The 23,024-nt window shown below is 39.2% G+C and overlaps 1 protein-coding gene across 1 annotated transcript in view; it reads right to left on the reverse strand.

The window, feature by feature from the left end:
• Positions 1 to 634: 634 nt before the first annotated feature.
• The window catches only part of LOC113034643 (rho-related GTP-binding protein RhoQ), a 28,063-nt gene continuing 5,673 nt past the window's right edge, over positions 635 to 23,024 (reverse strand). The window contains exons 3-5 of the mRNA XM_026189419.1: positions 9,183 to 9,347; positions 5,983 to 6,078; positions 635 to 3,537 (exon numbers count right to left, since the gene is read on the reverse strand). Coding sequence (XP_026045204.1) covers positions 3,376 to 3,537; positions 5,983 to 6,078; positions 9,183 to 9,347 — 423 coding nt within the window. The 3' untranslated portion in view covers positions 635 to 3,375. The remainder of the gene's footprint in view (positions 3,538 to 5,982; positions 6,079 to 9,182; positions 9,348 to 23,024) is intronic.

Consider the following 23,024-nt stretch of genomic DNA (forward strand, 5'->3'; position numbering starts at 1 on the left):
GAAGTTAATTGTTCCACAGAGAGGAACATATAGACTGCACCCAGTGAGTGGCGCTCCTGCCCAAGAGATAAATCAATTCATCTTATAATCTCAAAAATAGATTTAAACATAAACAGATTAATTTCCTTTTTTAAGTTTCAAAATAAAAGATGCAAACTTTTTTGTGTATTTGTCACGCTTTCACGTTTCAGATCAGCAAACTTATTTGAATATAATATAAAGAGCATAAATACCAATTGCAGTTTTAAAAACATAATTTAATTAAGAGAAACTGGACTAAACTTTCCAAACAAAATATGTGATCAATCGGAGATAACTCCTGATTTAACAAGAGTTAAAACTTTAACAAGAGTAAAACTTGTACTCAGGTTACCTTTCTCTAATATTAAAGTCTGTTTGATGATCTCATATGTGTGACAGTGTGACAGTTATGCAAATATAAGAAATCAGGAAGTGGGCAAATATGTTTTCACAGCACTGTAAATCTTTAATGCATTAATGCTGTGTGTGTTTTTTAATATCTATTTCTCCTGACCTTCTTATCTAACCTGTTATGAACATAAGCATAGCAAAGGTTTATTCCACAAATGCATCCCACATCACATCTGGCCCACTCCAAGTTAAATCCCCAAGCTGACTTTTTAAGACAGTAAACACATTTATTGAGAAGAAAGAAGCATCAACGGGAGAATGCATCGGTGGCTGTGGCACTTATAGGTCCTGGATCCTGAGGGTGGACCTTCACACAACATAAGCAAGCAAAACTGTCCAGTAGATAGAAGGCTTGTTCACCCTGCAGTCGTCTGCTGCTCAAAAAGACAGTTACAACAACGCAGGCTGGGACAGAGAGGAGGAGCACCTTTTACATTAAAGCTTTAATCAAACATTGTATCTGACTCTGAACAGAAAGTTAACAGCAAGTTGGCACCTTTGATTAAAATCTTTTTTTTTTCTTTTTAAAGATTTTAAAAAGCTAATAACAAATGCATAAAAACAAGAAGCACTGGCATTTTTATGTCTGTCTTGCAAGAAAAGTTCAGTCCCGACCTCCAGTTGTTACATACCTATAAACATATTGGCTGGAGACCTTTGTTGCATACACTTTGTTTTGTGGAGGGGAATGGGTGGAGTAATTGCTCTAGATCCTAAAGTTTAATTATTATCTCCAATTCTATTTAAATTGTAATGCAATTCACAGGTGACAGATTCTTTACGAGATCGCTTAAATGACAGGGATAGTCCATGGGTGCTGGTCAAAAATTCCTTAAATCTCTTCTGGCTTTCATTTCAGGACCTTATTGCCTAAAACACTATTTTTTTGATTCAGACTTTTTGTCTCCTGCACATGGGTTGTTCCAACTATTCATATATCTAGCTAAGTCGCTAATGGCTAGTTTCAAACTGGTGATTTGCCGAACTAAGTTGCACCATTTAACATTTAAAAAAAAATCATCTAAGCTTGAAAAGGCTTTAGTCATTTGGGTTGAAATGGTTGTGATACGATCTGAAGAATATCACATAACTTTATCAAAAATGCCCAAAACAACAGTTTCAGAAGGCTAAGTAGTTGCTACATTAAAACAAGCACCAATCGGTGATTATGCTGATCTAATTTACAATATGTTTGACATTTAATGCTATTGGCATAACATTTTGTAACTTGGAAATTATTTGAAAGTGTAAGAGATAATTTTCCTCATCTTATAAATAGCTTAATAAACATTATTTTGAAATATGGTCAAATATGTCAGCTATGAAGCTAACATTAGCCTTTTCAGCTAGCTGACATATCTTACATTATTTTGCAGCTACTAGGCCATTAGGTGGAAATATTTAGTGACAACAAATGTCCTTGTATGCAACTACTTTTTGTGGTGCAACTTGATGTAGTAATGAACACATCTCCAAAATGTAACGACCTAACTTATAAGTAGGATTAGCAACAGCTTACTAACTAACAGCTGTTGCAGCTAGTTCTTCAACCCTTCATACCACTTCAGAAGTTTGGATCAGTTGTGCACTTCCTAAAGAATTGAAATTCGGGACGTTCAAGGAAACATCCCAACCACTTTTTGTCGACTTGATAAACTCTGAAGATGGTGTGCTACGCTCATACTTGTGCCCGATAGAGCAATGTGCATCTTCTGTGGTTCAGTCGGTCTATTCTGGGATGGGGTCAGTTTCTGAAAGCAGAGAAATGTGCTTGGCTTTGCTAGGAAACAAAGTGTCACCATCTGTGCTTCATGTTGTGCAATAGATGTACAGCATTGGGTCATCTCAGCTATCGGACTTCGATAAAAGCGTGTGCATTGGAGTCTTTGGACGTTGATATGAATCAGAGTTTCATTTCTGAAATGAGATCCCTCGTCTCCTTTTCTCTTTGTAGAACTTCCTTAAATGTCGATTAAAGAATTATTGCAGAATAACAGAAAATAAAGGAAATACATTTATAAGCTCATAAAGTGTTATTTGCACAGATTGACTTTTCATAAACTCTGGATTATATAGATTTCAAAAATGGATAATAAACCTCAGTCTCTGATTAAGACATCAGACTCCCAACTTAACTTTCCGAATGTTTTGGCATGCCACGCTATAGAACATTTTTTCCCATTTTCCATAAGGCAAAAAACAAGACTTTCAAACTTTAAGATCACTCAGTCCTAGATCCAAAATCTGACATCCGAACTGCGTTTGTCCCAACACAATCTTGTGTGGTTTTTCATTAGCAGGTTCTCAAACGACAAATAATTGGAGACAGACTTTTTTTGGGGGCCAAAGATCTTTTTGGAAGAAGTTTTAAACAAAAAGAACTGGGCCCTTATGTCCAGAAAAGTATCCTGGACACCGTCACAGTGTCACTAAAGCCAGCCTCTCTTTCAATAGCTCATTATTTCTGGTCTTTTCTCTTGCACATCTGATCTTGTATTTAGAAATATACTAATCAATAATCTACCTCCCATAAACAGAAATGACATGAGCTCTTTAAAATGTAGCATTAGTCATTCAATGTCATTTTGTGTTTTGTTTTTTTGTTTTTGTTTTTTTGTCCATACATGACAGCATACAACAACACTATACAGAAAAATGATTAAAAATGGTTATAAAAGAATGTACTTCTGAGGCAAAAGTCTTTTAAAAGAAGAGACTGACTTGGGCTTTGTGCTCCTTTGGTAGTAAACTGCAACCCTAACCCCAGTGCTGGACAGCAAGAAAGAGTTATGGCCATCAAAGAGCTCCAAAGTGGCTCTCGTTTTGTCCTTTCAGTCCTCTCTTTTGTCTCAGCTGCTGTCTGTGCATTTTTCTGCCAGTCTTTTGTTCTCAGTTCAGGTTTGGTTTGTGGTTGATTGCTGAATGATCTCTGAGTATATGTAATCACGTAATCAGACAGCAGTTAATGCAGCGAGGCCCCAGTCTCCTTTTCAGAGACCCCTTCTTTCTCTTGGGGGTCAGGATGGCGATGATGGCCTCGTCAAACACCGTCTTCAGGCCCTTCTGGGTCAATGCTGAACATTCCACATAGCAACATGCACCAATCTAAAGAGAACAGAGGGATCGTCAGTCACAGCAACGCAACGTTCAAACGGCACTGACATTAAAATAGTTTGGAAAATGTTCACTTTCTTGTAGATTGGTAGATATGCCAAACTGTAGCACTATCAAAGAGTTAAATACCCAAAGGCACAAAGACGTCACTTGCACAAAACATCAGGAAAAAGTTGATGAATCTGAACTTTACCAATTTAGTCTGCCAGTGTCAACGAACATGCCAACTTTTCACCCTTATGGGCTTCATCCAAGAAAAAAAATGGAGGTCCGGTCATTGACATAGAGATATCTGGCAAGTGATTGGCTTAAAGATCAGAAGAAAATTAAATTCCTGATCTCAAATACATCTATGTAGCATATAACTTATCTCCATTTTCTCTCGTGCTTCTTGGTAAAGTTGACATGTTTGTTATTTAACAGCTTTTTTCTATGGTTTATATGCAAGTGCCACCTTTGTACCTTTGGATATTAAGCAGTCCTAAAGTATGAACTGTAAGATGGATGTAACTGGAAAACAGAGAAGCACAGTTTTCACCATTTTTTTAAAGATTTATATTTTCTTTAGAGCTATAAAAGTGTCTAAGAGTATCTGTTTACCAGTCTGGGTTTTTGGATCACCTCTGCCACAATGCTACGACACCCATCCATTAAAAAGGAAATGTAATAAGAGTGGAAGAGGCTCAGCAGCAGCTCTGCTAGCTAGAAACACTGAATGCTATAATTGTATCAGGCTAGCAGTGTAATCATATATTATTTGCTTTGGCTATGGTTGATATTAGTGGGTAACTTTAGAAGCTAATGGCAAGTGAGCAAGGCCAGTACAGGAATGTTTATGGAGGCCGCTCAAGTATAGAAAACAGCCCGATGAATGTTCACATAACTGAATAAATAAGTTAGCCCTTTAAAGCCAGAAACATTTATTATTTCATGTCCAATATGAAAAAAGGCCCTTCAAACACCTGATTTGTGTAAAAAATTGCTTTGCAAAACGGCTAGACCAAAAACAGCTCTTTAGCGCCTAACTAACGAGCTTTTTAGAGGTTAGCATTCATTGGGGATCCAAATTAAAGATTTGTAAACACTTTTATTTCTTTTGTCGAGTCACTCCTTTGTACTGTCCAAAGGAATCACAGTAACCTCAAACATTTTCACTATCATGATTTTTCAGCTTTTCTTCTAAAATGTTGACTTTGATCTTCACCAAAAATGCCTGTTTTTACTGTGGCCAAACAAATTTATCTTTGATCTGACCGTCCAGAGCACGGTTATTTTAGAAGGCCTGAACTCTGCAACGGCCAACGGTAGCTTTGCTTTAAAGCTCTTTTTGAACAGCAAATACCATTAGTGGCACTGCTCCCAGGTGAAATCTGTCTGCAGTGTAGAACTGTGAAGGCACATGACGTGTTAACAAAGGAGCTGCAAGAGTTCCCTTTATATCTTCTGATGGAATTTTTAGATCATCAGACTGGTTTTTATATCAAAATATCTGTTACTGACTTGAATGTAACAGGGCAGCCAGTCATGAAATCCACACTACTTTTCCTTACAATGGGATGATTTTTTTCCTTCTTTTCTTTCTGAACTGTTTGGAGCTCCTTTAAATAATTTACCAGACTTACAGACTTTGCTTCTGAAGGCCTCAAAATGTTCTTTAGATGTTGGCATGATGGGATCCCAAACAGCAAAGCAAGCAATAGACCTTTATTTATACAGGAAAAGCTGCAATCTATCACTCCCTCAAAGTGTTTTGCATCAATTGTTGGACTAGGATGTATTTTTACTATGTACTTTTTCAATTAGAATCACTTTTGCTTCTTCAAATATGGGAAATAGTTATTTTTCACATGACTGGATAAACTATTTCTTAAAAATATTTGAAATTTACCCTTTAAAAAAAAAAAAATTCTAATCTTGAGTTGGATTATGGAAGATGGGTTACCTACAACAGCAACTATAGGAAACAATACCCAAGGTAAAATGCTGCTCACTTTGAGGAAAAGGGGTCTAATTTGACCCGACATGTTCTTCCAAGTTTCCTTGAGGCCTCAGAAAACTTCATGACTCCATGAGATGAGAATCGCATTGAAATCTTACATTGCCAAAACGGCACGAATATAGACTTTAAAATGAATCTAGGCAGTAATGTTTTGAAAGACTGAGCCTTATTCATGCTCTGACAGGAGTGATTAATCACAGATCGCCTTTGGTATCTATGGTGCAGAGTCTCGAACTCTGCTGGACATCTGTGTTGGTTCGGAATGTATTCCCGGATTCATTGTAACTCAAAGAATGTGCAAAGGTCTTGATTCCAAGAATTTCTAAAGAGACATTCCTAGGTCAAATCAACACACAGGAATCTAACTGGACTGGGCAGCTCAATTCTGCAACAGCGAAAGTGAAAATAGAAGCTTCCCTTTAGTTTGGCATACAAACCTCCTTTGCCAGTTTCTGTCCTTGCTCGGTGGCAATGGGCTTCTCCTTCATGTCATTTAGTTTGGCAATGGTTTTGGGGTCATCACGGAGATCAATCTGAAAAAGATACGCTTCTTTTAGCTGAGTCAACATTAGTATTGCTGTTATGATATAGATTTTATTAATAGCTCATATTTGCGTAACACAGAGGGATTTCATCATTGCATCTATACATAGGAATGAGCTGTAACTGACAGCGCGAGCTCTCATTTTGTAACACAGCCATGTTGGCCCACACTTCCTGCTCTTGTGCAAAGCAATTTCACAGACAACCACAAGTTTCTTCACTCTGCTTTTATTCACTGCTAAAGCTAACAGGAAGTGGCCTTCATTAACCCATTTCTTGATTGGGGAGATTTGCGGCAGCGTGCACATATCAGCATCCAGCCAGTGGAGCGGCGAGTGAGTTATAGCAGGAACTGATAACAGCGCAGTAAACATCAACTGCCCTCAGTTTTAAGCAAGCGCGATATTGGCCGTGACTTTTAAGGTTTAAGAAATAAGCTAATGCTCTGGATTAATGTTGTGTCATAAGAATCAGTAAACTGTTAATTGCTTCTTTAACAGATTTAAACCTCACATTTAACACGGGGACATAAAACGCCTAAAGCGATATGTGACAAATCAGCCTGAGATCGTTGGTCAGGTTTGTACTGGCCGTTCCATATTTTTGCTGTTATTTAATAAATAATTTCTTCTGTTCTTTGGCTCATCTTCACAGCTCCCCGACTACATGAGTGGCTGGGCTTAAAGCTGCACTAATTAGTACTTTTATAGTGACAGTGGCTGAAAAACATAATTGTGGAATTTGAAAATGGTCTCTTCCAGACTCGGATCTACATCTGCCCTCAGCATTACTGATCACTTTAGCATCTTTCAGCTCGGTGTTTTGGTTTTACAGACCAAAGCTTTAATGTTTCAGTCAACAACTTTACCAACTTCATTACTTCCAACTTGTAATACACTGCAAAAAGCACGGTTCCCAAGTTAAACTTCTCTCAACTTTGAAGCAAACGATTGAAGCGACTACCAATCAGAGTGAAGGATACAGTTAATTGACATATGACACGATGGTAAGCAAATTAGAGGGTTAATACATACATTTTACATCAACCTTATGCATTGATAATATATTTCACGAGTTAATCACCAAACTAATACACTGCATGACTCATGATGTAATCACAACACCAGTGCAAAGCAGAAAAAACAAAGTCTGGATGGTGTTTATACTGAAATAGGCTAATTTCTAAGTTGAAGAAAACAGTGTAAGAAAAAGAAAATACATTGTTCTTTATCACTTTTCAACTTTCTTGGTAAATGGTAGGTTACACCACTTTTTTATCCCCCATATAACTAAATAACTGCATGAATCAGAGAAACACAAATAAATCTAGAGTCAGCTGTGGAGTACTACAGTATTAGCCAGACAGCTAATATCTAATTCCTCCATGCTACCACCTACTGTCTATTTCAGCACCTGTACTTTTAGATATGCGCCTACTCTTAGTTGTGTCTTAGTCCTCTTTAATGGGCAGCTGCGATGTTTTGTCATGTTCCCACCGTTCTCAAAGATACCTTGCCTAAGTAATATTAGGGCTGCAATTAAAGATCACATTTAACATGGATGAAGGTGCTTCATGTTTTCCCAGTTGATCAGTTATCATCATTTGTCTTTTTTATGTGTAATCTAATACAATATTTTGTTTATAGTCATTTATAAAGAAATAGGTTTGATATTATGGTGTTTGGTGTGAAAAAAAAAAATAGCTTAGCGGAGCAGAATGGATAGATGGATTATGCTAGGTGCTGATTTATTTTATGAAAATCTAGCTGTTAATAAAATAATGGCTTCAACTTTTAATACCACAGCAAAGTTCTGCTGTCTTCTGAATGTGAAATTTTCCTTTATTTCTCATACGTCAGCTCCTCAGCTGAGCTCTTATTACAACAGCAGAGATGTCAATCAGATGCTTTTAGAAAAGAGACACGAGGGTTATGTGAAGTACAGCAGCTCAGTGTGTGAATGTAAACACAGACAAAGGAGGCGGATTATGAGACAGAAGCACAGCGGGAGGATTACTTGACAGCTACAGACGGAGGAATGGAGAGATTGCTTTGTCACTGTAGCTAACTGCAAGGATGCAACTAGCATGCTAACAAAGCTTTCTGGTAAAATTTACAAAACTGTGTCCCAGTTTTTTCATTTTTTGTTGTGTGTTTGGTTTTTTTTTTTTTTACTGTTTTTATATTCCATATTATATATATTCATGTTAGAGTAACCAGCATGTTTGTTAATGTACAGCAGCACTTGCTATTGGCATTTGTGCTAACGCTAAAATTATGTAATCTCGCTTGTGCTAATCATCCTTATGTTAGCGACTGAGAATCATTCCTTTATGTAAGATAACATTAGACTTGACTTACACTTGCTCACATAACCTTATAAAAACAAAACCTAAAAAAAATAAATACATCCAGGAATATAAATTTACTTATAATAAGTAAATTTTTAATTTAAATAATATTTATTAGTGAATTAATGACGACAGGCATTTTTTCACTGATCTTATGCCCCTTTCCCTGATTGTATGTGCATCTTCTCACACACACAAACAAACAAACACACTCACACATACATTGTGGGTAGAGTGGAACTGACAGGATACAAGTGAAGTGAAATAATGTTAATCAGGCCGTTGACAGCACATAATGTTACCATAAGAGCAGTAAAATAAGTCTTCCGCCAAGCTTAATAAGAATGAGAGCGAGAAACCGGCAGCGACACCACTGTCACCAATAAAGCAAAAAACTATAACAAAGCTGTGAAGGAAAGTGTAGTTGCACCACCTCCATGTATGTATATAAAGTGGACTTCCACGTTGTCACTGTTGTACTTGGTCTAGCTTTCTGAGTCAGGATCAGACTGATACTGGATGAAAATGATTAAAGTTTGTTCAATATGTCTAAGTAACTGAGTTTATTTTTCATTCCTTTTCATCTCTATCTGAAAACATCAGGTATGAGCTCAACAGTGTATTCTTCTCTGGTAACCTCATTTCATTCCAGCGTGTCAGAAATGACAAATGCAGGTACATCCACCACATATGCGCAAAGCAGCTGAGAATGGGAAGCGTCTGTTACGTGTTTCCAGAACCAACCTGCGTGCCGATGAGCAAGTAAGGGACACTGGGAGCGTACTCCTGCAACTCGGGCACCCATTCTTCACGCACATTCTGGAAGCTGGCGGGGTTGACCACAGAGAAGCAGATGAGGAAGACATCGGTCATCGGGTAGGACAACGGCCTCAGGCGGTCGTAGTCCTCCTGGGAGAAGACAGAGCAGCACCAGTTAACAATCAGAAGATATGATTCACTCCTGTTCCTCACATCTGAGAAACTCTTACTCATCGATTATTAAAGGATTATGAGATGAGCTCAGAATGATGACCAGAGAGCTACACAGTGCCAAAGTGGCTCCTGAGCCGTGTTATGTGCATTAGGGTCCGAGTTAAAACAAGAAACGAATGCCAAGAAGATGACGTTAATGTGAGAGTTCCCTTTCTGACAGACAATCAGTTATTATATCACATTTGCAGTCCTCTAATGCGAGCTGAGCACAAGGCATCACCACAAGATGCTGAGAACCAGACACACTGCCATCTCCGATATCTGTGTGGTGTAAATGACCAATTCACCAATGCAACACTGCCCTTTGTGAGCCAGATCAGGCGCTCCCTTGTCCTCGCCAAAGATGAAGTCTTTTCGACATAGTGTCTGAGTTGCGCTCATATAAATATTCACGACCTATCTCACGTCTACTGATGGCACGTTTTTCCTGCCGCTGGTTAGAGACATGGGGAATCAATGAATCTCCCGTAAGGAGATATGACTCAACCAGACCAACTTGACTGAGTGAATCAGTCTCAGTTCTGTCACTTTTATTGTCTGCGACACTGAATTCAAGAAGATTGAATACAACGTCTGACCAAGATGCTGCAAAAGGACAACCAAACACTGGAATTAAACTCTTTCATCTTGATGCCTTCAGCGAGTTCAATTCTTTGCCAAAGCAGACAGCACAGTGTGCTATCACCAAATCGCCTATAACTCAATTACAAACCGCTGGGAATGGCTTTGCAAATGAGCAGAATGACAGGAAACTCCTCAAACAGCAGTACATCAGCCAGGCAGAGGCGTCCTCCTTTTTTGTCACCCGGGTAATGGATTTAAGATATACAGACTTTATATTGAATTGGAGCAGATGATAAAATAAGCATACAAATCTTCAAGCCCTGTGCTCATGTTGTGCATTAGTCAACAATGCCTCACTGGAATAGGTCAAGTGGATATAATTCAATACTTTACGAGTATTTCATCCTCTTACTTCCAAATGAGTGCGATATTTCACAGATGGGGCTCATGCAGGGATTTCAAACAACTCTTAGAGGCTTTTTTTTCTTAAGCTATGTTCACACAGGTACCGCAACCCTGAACTTTTCTCTGCAATACCAGATAAAAATACACGTAAAGCTAATCGGATTGGAGATTGCTGCTCACCTGTGACTTCCCAAGCACAAAGCGTGTGGGATTCTTGGATTGCATCAATGTGCGATTAACAGATTAACCACTGGCATCATGCACGCTGCCTCACGCAGGTTCTATTCAGGCTTCTCCATTAACCAAAACACATAGAACATTTCCAGTAGTGACAAAACATTAAAGCAGAGCGCTTCTTGCCGTGTGCCACATCTGAAAAAAAGACATCTATAAATGTGGTAAACACTCCGACCTGATTTTCAAGATGTCCGTATTTCATGCGTAAAAAATTGCCTCAGAGTGCTCGGGGGAGTTGAGTTTTGTTACACTGGCTGGTTGAGTGTTTTGACAGCACAATAAGTTAAGTACATTTCCTGTGTCATCTTACCTGACACTAGCTGAACCTCCGCACCCGATAAAACCATTTTGAGTGCAAACTATCCGGTGCTTGTAGCAAACCTGAGAGCAAAATTAATAAGAATAATCTTTAAACCTTGTGCACGACACATGTTATACAGTTTAGGCAAAGGTGAAACACGAGCATGACTAAAATGATCTGATGGAAAGTTTCTCAGCTGTCAGATTTTGCAATTATTTGCACACTGTCAGCTATAGTATGTTACACATGAAGTCCAGGTATATAATTTCTTAAGCGATATTTTCAGTGGTTGACAAAAAAAATAAATTTAAAGCCTATTACCAGGATTATCTAAGAATAAACTGTCTCCAACAGACATGTTATTTCACAAGTAAGAAGGAAAAACCATCATACCGAGCAACTAATGAGAAAATGCCGGTGAGCTGTATTATCAGTGTTTCATAAGCTTTACCTAAAATAAGAAATGACATCGGGATATTCCTGTGTCTGCTGCCTCAGTTTTGACCGGATTTAAAAAATACTCTGAGAACATCGACCTCAAAGTGCATTACTAACCTGCACTACACACATTTAGTGCATATCAAGGTGTAGAACTCATTCTGGGCACTGCTACAACACTGAGATGTGGCAATATTGAATTGTTTAACCTTCATGTTCAGCGTCATTATGATTAAGGATCATTGTTTCAAATATTTTTATTGAGAGCAAGTATCATGATTGTAGTTTTTACAAATTGACATAACATAACTTATGCTCCTTTTTTTCTAAACTAACAAGGCAAATAATTAAACAACACCAACAAAAAAAAAAAAAAAAAAAAAAAATAAAAATAAAAAAAAAAAAAAAAAAAAAAACCCGCAGTCACCCATAAGGGGTCCCAATACCCCGGCTGTCGGCAAAAGGGAAGAGAAACAAGTAAACAAAGTTTTATATTTTCCCAAGGTATATAAGTAAAGGGTGCCAGATTAATTCAAAATCTTTTACATTGTCATTCATACTATATCTTATTTTTTCAAGGTGAAGAGTGTTTATAAGTTCAGTAAGCCACATTTTTAATACAGGAGTCTCATTGCCTTTCCAAAGCTGCAGGATCAATTTCTTTGCAATAATCAAAGCATATGCCATAAACCTTTTTTGAGAGTGTTGTAAATTTTGTGTTTCGTTGGAAATCCCAAAGATGATTACTGTCGGATTTGGTTCAATCTTACTTTTAAAAATATTAGACATATAAGTAAAAATATCATACCAAAAACCCTGAAGCCTTGGACATAGTGCAAAACAATGTAACAGATTTCCATAGTGTATCTTGCATTTTTCACAGAGGGGGGAACACTCTGGATACATTTTGTGAAGTTTTTCCCTTGAATAGTGTAGTCTGTGTATAATTTTGTACTGAATTAAACAGTGACGGGAATTAATAAAAGGCGTATTTATGTTGTGTAAGGCCTCCTGCCAGAAATCTTCTGATAGGAGAGTCCCAAAATCTTTTTCCCACTCCTCTTTGATTGAAGTAGTTGAAGGTATACTCATCTCCTGTATTGAATTATAAAATAATGAAATTCTCTGTTCAAACCCCCTTCCATCACTAAGACATCTGTCCAAAGGATCGGACGATATGTTTTCAAATTGTGGCAGGTATGTACGGATATAGTCTCTTAGTTGAAGATATCTAAAAAAATGACTGTGAGGCAATCCAAATCTATCTTTTAAATGTTGGAATGACATAAAAGTATCATTTAGGTATAAATCTTTTAATTTACAAATTCCCAATTCCTGCCATATATTGAAAGCTCCGTCTACACATGATGGAAGGAAAGAGGGGTTAGCTGTAATGGATGTACACATTGATAGTTTTTTCAATTTGAAGTGCTTAATTATTTGTCTCCAAATTTGTACGGTATTATAAATCACTGGATTCGAATTGTAATATGAGTTTGTCAAAAGAATAGGAGAGAGTAGTATTCCACCAACACAGTAAGGAAGGCAATCCTCCCGCTCCATCTGTAAGCCGTTAGGGAGTATTGCTGTGTCATCCAATAGAAGGGAAATTATTCTTAAATTTGATGCCCAGTAGTAGTACATAAAGTTAAGTAGTGTAAGTCCACCAAGGGATCTATGTTTGCATAAGTGGTCTTTTTTTATTCTATGTGTTTTATAATTCCATATAAATGGCATAATGATGGCGTCCATCTTTTTAAAAAAAGATTTGGGCAAGAAAATTGGGATGTTTTGAACCAGATACAAATACTGCGGGAGGAATACCATTCTTATTGAATTCACTCTCCCTATTAAAGAAATAGGAAGTGTCCTCCAGTACTGAATGTTATTTTTAAGTTTCTCCAGTAAGGGAAGAAAATTCTCTTTCATTAGGGAGCTGTGTTTTTTTGGTATTGTAATGCCCAAGTAAGTGATTTTTTCATAGGTTATTTTAAATGGGAAAGATGTAAGCCATTGTTTATTCTCTAATTTAATGGGCAGTATTTCGCTTTTTCCCCAGTTAATCTTGTAGCCTGCGAAAGTACTGAATTTATCAATCACGGAGAGAATTGCTGGGAGGGATATTAATGGTTTTGTTATGTATAATAATATGTCGTCAGCATAAAGCGATATAGAATTAGAAGTGTATGTTGTATCATAACCGTGTATATCCATATGGGTTCGAATTGTCTGTGCTAAGGGTTCCAAAGCCAGGGCAAATAATAATGGACTAAGAGCGCATCCTTGTCTTGTACCTCTGCTGAGTTTAAACTGAGTTGATAATGTCTGATTTGTAAGAATTCTGGCTGTGGGATTATTGTAAAGTAGTTTTATCCAAGAGATGAAATCTTGTCCCAGTTGAAATTTTTCTAGGACTGCAAAGAGGTAGGACCACTCCACATGATCGAATGCCTTTTCGGCATCCAAGCTAAGTATAAGTAGGTCCTGTTGTACCTTGGGGGAATAGATTATATTAAATAGACGTCGAAGATTATTAAAAGAACTCCTGTTTGGAATGAAACCTGTTTGGTCTGAATGCACCAATTTATCTATTACTGTATTAAGTCTACTCGCTAGTATTTTAGCCAGAATTTTTTGATCAGAATTTAATAGAGAAATAGGTCTATATGATCCCACTTCCTCCAATGCTTTGCCTTTTTTTGGAAGTACTATAATAGTTGCTTCATTCAATGTTGGAGGTAGGGTGCTCATTTTGTATGCATGGTTATATAATTTAAATAGATATGGACTTAATTTGATCTTAAAGTATTTATAAAACTCATTCCCTAACCCATCAGGGCCTGGACTCTTGTTGTTTTTTAGTAATCCGATAGATTTTGTAATTTCTTCAATTGTGATCTTAGCGTTCAAAATATTGGCATTTGTCTGGTCTAACACAGGAAGATCACATTTATCTAAAAATTCCTGCATTTCATTAGGCCCTGCAGTGGGATGAGAAGTATAGAGGGATTCATAAAACTGTCTAAAGTTATCGTTAATATCTTTGTGTGATGTGACCAGATTTCCGTTACTTGTTCTGATTTTATGAATCGCTCTATCATTTTCTAGTTTCTTTAGTTGTCTGGCTAGCAACTTATGGGGTTTATCCCCAAATTCAAAATAGTTCTGTCTCACAAAAGTGAGAGTTCTATTAATATTAATAGATAATATTTGGTTTAGTTTATATTTTAGTGCACAAATAGTATTATACTTATCTAAAGAAGGAGCCATTGCATTATTGACGTCCAGTTCGTGGATTCTTTTTTCTAAATTTAGCTGTTCTAATTTATTCCTTTTGTTCCGTGACGCTTGATATGATATTATAAACCCCCTGATATAAGCTTTAAACGTTTCCCATAGTATATCTGGAGAGGTCTCAGCATTATCGTTTATATCAAAGAATAAAGACATCTGAGAGTTTATATATTGTTTAAATTCTAAATCGTTCAGTAATTGTGGGTCAAATCTCCAATTTCTGTATGTTTTAATGGGGTTACTAAGTGCAAAGGAGCAAGTAACGGGGCAGTGATCAGAGATAATAATATTATGATAGGTTGCATTTCGAATTAGGGGGAGCATTTTTCCATCCACCAAAAAATAATCAATCCTTGAATAACTATTGTGTACGTGGGAGTGGAAAGAATACTCTCTACCTGATGGATTTAAAATTCTCCACGCATCACAGATATTCATATTCTTCATATATGTTTTAATAAAGTTACTGCTTTTACACGGTGTGATTTTTTTGGTCAAGGATTTATCCAAATATGGGTCTAATACTAGGTTAAAGTCACCTCCAATTATTAAATTACTGTTGGGTATATCCGGAATTAAGCTGAAGACCTTTCTATAGAATTCTGGATCGTCATGGTTGGGCCCATAGACATTCAGTAGAATAATTGGAGTAGTATGCAGCTCCCCAGTCACTAATACATATCTCCCATTCTTATCAACTATAGTGGAGTTATGTTTGAACGGGGTATCTTTCTTGATTAAGATAGCTACCCCTCTAGTTTTGGCGGAAAGTGTTGAGTAGTACACCTGATTTATCCATCTACATTTAAGTTTATTGTGAGCCGCATTTTTCAAGTGAGTTTCTTGTAAAAAAATAATATCCACGTTAAGAGATTTCAAGTACGATAAAACTTTGCCTCTTTTAACAGGTTCATTTACACCCTTTACATTCCAAGTACAAAAAGTTAAATCCACATTTTTTACCTTTCCATTATCTTGCATTTGTATACTTTAGGGCGGCTTAATTCTCGTATTTTCCATATTCGTACAGTCGAGATATGGGTCCCAACCCTCACCCCCCCCCCCCCTACCCGTGTGTAACCGTGACAAAAAAAAAAACGTAAGCAATGCATCCCCTTCCGTGTATCCCAAAAAAAAAAAAATTCGAGGGGATGCTATAACAAAAACTAAGCTTACCAAAATATTCTATCTCAAAACTTCCTTTGTCCATAGCTCCTGGGCAAATGATGATTTTTTATATCAAAGTAAGTACGTGTCATTGGGCCAGATGCAGAGCTCTGGTTTATCTACCTTATGCCGTCCTTATTGAGATCCAAATTTTTCTTGTGCGTAGCGAAGTGCTTCGTTGGGATCTATAAAGACCAGTTCCGTACCATTGTGTGTCACCCTAAGTTTAGCCGGGTATAGAAGTCCATATTTAACTCCGGGTTGGTCTCGAAGCAGGTTTCTTGCTGGAGTAAACGCTGCACGTCGTTTTACCACCGCCTGGGGTAGGTCGCGGAAAATCTGAACGCGGATATCTCCGAGCTTCAGATTTTTCCTGGTGGAGATTCTTCGAAGTATTTCTTCCATAGTATGGCAATAGTGTATCCTCACAATCAAGTGTCGTGGCGGGGCCTCTTCTTCTGGGGTCACTCGTAGGGCTCTGTGTGCACGGTCCACCAGTGGGGTTTCGTCCAGGTCTAGTAGGTCTCGTAGTAGCCTTGCCGCAAAGTCTCTAGGACGTTGACCTTTTTCTCTACCTTCAGGTACTCCGGCTATCCTTATATTTTTCCTCTTTGAACGCCCTTCCAGATCAGTGCATTTTTCGGACAGTTGTTCCACTTTATTAGAAAGTTGTTTGACTTTTTCTTCTAGTTTCACCACGGAGTTAGAAGTGATTGTCGCTGATTCTGATAGATCTTTCAGCTGTGCATTGTAATTTTCCATTACCGTTTTTAGAGCTGTGATGGCTTCATTATTTTCAGCCCTTAGCGTTGCGATTTCCCCACGTAGGGTGTCGCAAACGTCTATTTTCATTTGAGTTATCTTATTATCCAAGGAAGTAATCGCAGAGAGTACTTGTTTGTTACCTTGTGTATATTCCTCGAGTGCGGAGTTAACTGGCGTGCCAGCTTTGGCGCCGTCATTTTCAGTTGAGGCCACATCAAATTCGGTCGTTTCTGTCGCCACTAGCTTCGGATTTAGTTTTTTTGGAGGCATTTGGAGAAGAATGCACTCTTCACAATCCCTATGTTGCTTTGTGGGAAGAAGATGTATTACTTTGATATTTGTCGAAATTTCGTAAAATCAGGTGCAGGAGCTGTGGCACACGCGTCTTCACCCTCTCATTATCTAACCGGAAGTGATTAAGGATCATGACTTGTCAGGTATTTCATTCTTTGGGTTAGCCAACATTTAATAAACCTGTCAGGTCATGCCTATCCATTAATAATGACTCATTTGATACAAAAATAGTAATAAACAATGAAAAAAATCTGATGTTTGGTGTGAGCAGCTTTGGTCTTTAAAACAGTACCCGTTGTTCCCTGCACACCAACTCATAGCTTGCAGGTAGATTGGACTGTTTTAGATCTTTAAGTATTTTTTGGTTCTTCATGTAATCCAAGATTACACCTGGTTTTTCTGGGCCTAGAAGCGACTTTATTTGAATTAACGGGAGCAGTGTTATCAGGTAACAATTCAGATATTGTTAAGAATGGCACATCCATAGACTGTTTTGGTGTAAGGGTGCTGCGATGAATATTTAGTGCATCCTGGATGAGCTGATAGTGACATTAACTTGCTCTTACAGCCTTCGAGGTCACATCTGATTTTAAAAGGGTTATTTCTTTAAAAGTGATGGAAAGAGAAATTTGCCAAATGTTTTAAAATACATGACTTAATATAATGTTTTACATACAAAACATAGGATGTTCACAAGTGTCCCCCCTCCAGACTCGTCTCATACCTTGGCGAGCACGTCTGGGGTCACTGCTACCAACTTTCAACCACGTCAAACTCACGAATCCGCTCTTTCTAACAGTACGTGTTTCGATTATTACCCGTAGAGGGTTGCAGAATTAAAGCACTTTGAATTAGTCTTTTAAATACACGTATTTAACGGGCAAGGCAACTGTTTGAAGTGCAACTGCATTAACGGCGAGGAGTCCGTTGATCAGGTGCTTGATTATCAATACGATTGCTTCAAAGTAATACAAGAGAGAAGCAAATTCTACCCGCCCAGCAAAGACACTGAAAAATGTTGAAGGTGACTTTGCCAAATAATATTGATTAAAAACTGAAAGCATCTTATCAGGTTAGTGAAGAGACGTCGAGAAAAAGATGCCTTTTTGTTTAATTTTTAATGGCATAAACAGATTTTTGATACTCTGTCGGCTGTGGATGTTCTGTTCACAGAGGCTTAGGCACCTGCATTTCTGTAATAGCATCTAAATATGATCTAGATATCTGGTTGAAATTCACATTTTTACTTTTGGTGGTGGTGCTGGGGACATTGTCCACCTCCATCAGATCCTACACTATGTCCATTTAGATTATTTATTTCCTTTGGGACAGCAAAAATAATATTTGCATTCGCATCATCCAGCAGCTCTCGTCTGGTCCCATATATACACCTCGTGTGTCACATGTACTTATTCCTGTGTGTTTGTAACCTTTGCCTGCACAAATGAATCCGATTTCCCCACAAGCTGCAGACGCAGTGGAAGCCGCTCAGCAGTTTACTGTAAACAGGCCTGAAGCTTGTTTGATACCCATCTCTGTACAGTTTCCTCAGCGCACGGCAAACACAGCAGCCATTCAGAGTCTTCACAGTGTATCGTCCAACACGTCTCCAGCGCTCAATCCCGGATTTAATGAACAGAACTGTTTACACCATCGCTGCCGTGAAGGTGCTCTGGATAAAAGTTTCCATTAAAAATATGTCCCACATTTTTATTAGTTCAGTCCAGCAGTTCATGAGCGCATCGCAGACACGCTGCACAACGATCTGTCCAAGTTAGCCGGGAGTGTACCGTAAATATTATGATCAGCGGGAAAGGAATGATGGAGGGGGAAAAAAAAGGGGAACAGGAGAAGCTTGTGCATGTGTACATTAAACTCTATCAGCGTCTGTCTATACATGCCCATACACTTCCATCAGGGCCAGACTCAGCGCCTTCAATGAGCCACTGTGAGCGCTCGGCTGTGTGACTGCGCTCTGTTGACTCAGTGACATATGAGTGCTATATCAGTGAGTCATTCCCTCCTCCTCTCCATCTCCACAACTCTCTCTCTCTTCTATCTTTCTCCCTTTCTACTTCCATCGCCTCCTCGGGGCTCTATAAACCGCCTATATCAACAGCGTCAGAGACGCTCGCTCTAACATGGCTGCCGGGTGGGAAAGCAAGCCCAGGCAGAGACGCTTCTGATCACAAAGTTCCGACTCCGATCTGCCAAGCTGCACATTTCAAAATACTTTATTTCACCTCGGGAGTAAAAAAAAACAGCAACAAAAAAAAAAAAAAAAGGGAGGGGGTGGTGCCTTTTTCTACTCCCACTAATGGCGATTAATGATCATTAATCACGGACTGAAGCTCTAATGCACTCTGTCCATTCATGCCTGTACAGTGAGAGCATCCTGCCATAGTTCATTCAAAAAGTTGGCTGTTCAGCGTTTCTATTTATAGATGTTAATGACAGCAGTAAATAGACAACAAAGAAAGAAAGAACAAAGCTTTTATTAACACTAATATATAAAACTGACAGTCCAAATGTATATCAATTCTTTACCACAGGATGCAGTGTGTTTTGATAATGGAGCATTTTGGTAATGGCCTTAAGGGATAATCCACTAATCCAAGCGCTTACTCACTCAAATGAATGAACAAATTTGGAGAAGGAACCAAAGGGAAAACCAATGACTTTCTCTATAAATATGAGTTTACTCATCTTAGCATTACTCAGCTAGTAAAAACAGTTTGTATGATTTCCTCGTACGTTAATATCGAGCTTTGTCAAGACCCCGATGATGTCACAGGAGGTCACCTCAGGTCCTACACTCGATCCTGCTCTGTGTCGTTTGGCTTTGATTTTGAGCCTTTTAGTTCCTGCTGCAAAAAGCAAAAAAAGGAAACAAATTCTCCGGAGGACTAAACGCACGTGAATCCACAGCTGCGAATATTCACAAACAACCATTTCGCAATCATTTTCTTAAACTACAGGCCCCAGCTGTTTAATTCAAGAGTAACAGCATGTCCTCAATTTGCAGTAGGAGCAAGCATGCTCATGGCAACGTGCCTGAGTCAAACGCTGGTCAGGTATTCTGGGAGTTGGAAAAATTTGCATGGCGGGAAGGGAAAGCGTTACAACATAACAGTGGATTCCTACACTAAACACTGTGCCAGCGCCTGTATACGCGAAAATAACTGACTCCATCCATATTACCACTAACTGCAAAGTTGTTTTTCATGTTATTTTGACTGGGACCCATAATTACACCAGACACCTACCCAAATATGTGGTCACTGGTTAGGTGTTTGGTGTTCCATTTTGCATTTTCAGATATTCACTATAAGCAGCTTTGTGGTGCAGTGGTTAACACTGTCAAACCACATCAGGAAGATTCAAACCCTCTGGTTTGCATGGGCCTTTCTGCATCATCTTCCTGTGTCTGCCTCGGGGTACTCCAGTTTCCTTCCACAGTCCAAAGACATGCATGTCAGATTAACTGTGCCTGTGTCCAGGTGTTAGCCTGGTGACCTGTCCTAGGTGAACCACACCACTTGCCCTATGACAACAAGGACAGGATCCTTAATACCCACATCCATCCCTGAACTGGATGAGCAGAAGAAAACCGACAGATGTTTTCATTCTAGACTTGAAAATCATCACCTATTCACTCACAGCAGGCCTCCAGAGAAGCTGGCGTATTGGGATCACAACACTATGTACATGCTGGGAATCAGTCCTATGCGTCTTTCATGTTGTTTTCAGAGAGGGCACATGCCTGTGTTGTAAATACACAAGCTGCTAAAAACCCGTCTTGGCATTGTAAGCTACAAGCCAGATGGGTGCCAGCTGTGCTGCACATCATGGCACATTTCACAAAGACAAGAAGAGAGTTAAATCATTTCAAAATGTAAATCCTGGTGCTGACTTCAAAGGCCAATCCAAATGGCAGAAAAATGCATTACACACCCTTTGCTAAGTCAGAAGCTGTAGTCTGGTATTTCAATCAAAGTCCAAGCACAAGTTTCAAAGCCACAGAGAATATCCAGTGTTTTTTTCATTTATCAACACCCTTTCATGCACCGGTCTCAACAGCATAGCCAAGTGATATAATGAGCCAACTCCTGCTAATTTTTCCAAAAGGTCAACAAAGACTTTCTTTTTCAAGATTCAAGACCTCTGGGCACTGGTACAGCTCATTGGGTAAAGCAAGCAACCCATAAACTGAAAGGCTGTTGCAGACCCTGAGGCCTGCTGGGACTTACTGTATGCCTTCCCCCTGATCTCCCAGCCTTCCTGTCTTCTCTCCACTGCACTATCCCAATAAAAGCAGAAAAAAAACCCTAAAAAGGCTTTGAGACCTTTATTGTCATTGGTTCAAAAATTCCAACTATGTCAACCTCATATGATGTGACATTTGAAACAAGACAGGACAGAGCTAAGAAGTCCTGAACGTGCGGTCGCGTTCATCATCGAGGAACACTTTCTGAGCCACAGTGCAAACAAAGTAAATATTAATAAAGCAAGTTTACGTTACCAGCAGCATTTAGAACTAAATGTAACGAATTCTAAAGTAAAGCAATGGAACAAACACCTTTCAATCACGTGATGCGTGTTAATTTTGGATCTGGTTTTCCACTAGAGAGCACTTTTAAAAATCCTGTATCGGTCGAGCTCTAGTCTAGCATTTCAGTATTTAGCCTTAGATTTTTATAAAGTGTGATGAGCTTTTTTCACTATTCTGATACTTTATTAAAAGGAGAATCCATTAGTTGCAAACTGACTGATTAATCACTAATAATCGTCAGGCAATGTGCAAATTAGTTGACTCCATTCAAGAGAATAGCACTAGAGTTGTTCTGAAGTGTAAAATCTCTTTCTGAGGCGTGCCCACAGCACTCCTGTTTCTCTGTGTTGGAGCAGCTGACTGGTGACCGGCTCATGGCTGAGTAAAACCAGTTTCCCCCTCTTCCAAACCCCACTCGCGTCCCCACCTGTCATCCTTTCACCCCTATTGGGTCACTAGGCCACCTTGGGTTGCTGAGTCAAAAAAGACTCATCAGACTGTACCCAAAGCCTGGACAGGAAATGTGAAAGTGATCATAGGAAGTGCATCTGACATGCTGAGCAAATCAGCAACAATCCAACTACAAAGTGGAAGTTAATAGCGTAGTAAGACACGGATCCCTCGGGGGTCGCAGCTCCTGAGCTCCTGTCCTTAAATGTCGTTTCCATTGGCTCTAGTGCACTTAGCATCCACTTCCTGTTTCCTCCTGCTCCTCCTCGCCAGTGGTGCTAGATTTTCTTGAGTGCAGCAGCAGCAGCAGCAGCAGCAGAATGACTGAATGAATGAATGAATGAATGAATGAATAAGTAAAGACTTTCCCCTCTGCTCCCTCGCCACATTGCAGCAAATTAGACTTCACAGACCTTCCATATGGAATAATTCAAAAGGCGGTGCTTGGAGTAGAGACGCAGACAATAACTGGCAGGGAAGCAATAGCAACAACAGATGCGGCGCAGCGGCACTGGGTTCAGAGCCGAGCTGTGATTATGTGGCACTGAGTGACATGTGACACCAACGTGACAGCACAGAGTCGCGACCCCAATGCGTACGTAAGGTTGCTGATAGGCGTTGGGAATTAGCGAAGCATTATGGGAGCTCCAGCCTACGCCAGGAATATAAATATTGCAGGGAGATCGAAGCCAAATGAACACGTGTAGCGCAGGACAGAGGTGGACGTAATGAAGGGCGAGTTTTACATCAACAGGAGAGAAATGGAAAGGAAAACGAAACAGAGGCGTCTGAATTTAACCAAAGCTATTTCACACACACCCCCCCCCCCCCACACACACACACACACACACACACACACTTGATTAGCCTCCCGCATCTGTCTCTCTCTCTTCCTCTTTCTGTCTCACACACACTATTTTCCTCCCCCTTTCCTCTCTTTGGGGGCATCGAGTCTTTGATCAGACGCTGAAGCTATAAACATTACCAGCTGGCCTTCTGCTCCACATAAAGAGGTCAGCCGAGTCGGGGGCGGAGGCACGGGAGAAACGTGAGGGGGCACATTTTCAAGAGCAGTAACTCTACTCTGGGAGGCCGGCGGCGCCCACAGCAGACATCTGGGAGAACT

This window comes from Astatotilapia calliptera, chromosome 13 (assembly GCF_900246225.1).
Source record: "Astatotilapia calliptera chromosome 13, fAstCal1.2, whole genome shotgun sequence".
In the NCBI taxonomy this organism is placed as follows: domain Eukaryota; kingdom Metazoa; phylum Chordata; class Actinopteri; order Cichliformes; family Cichlidae; genus Astatotilapia; species Astatotilapia calliptera.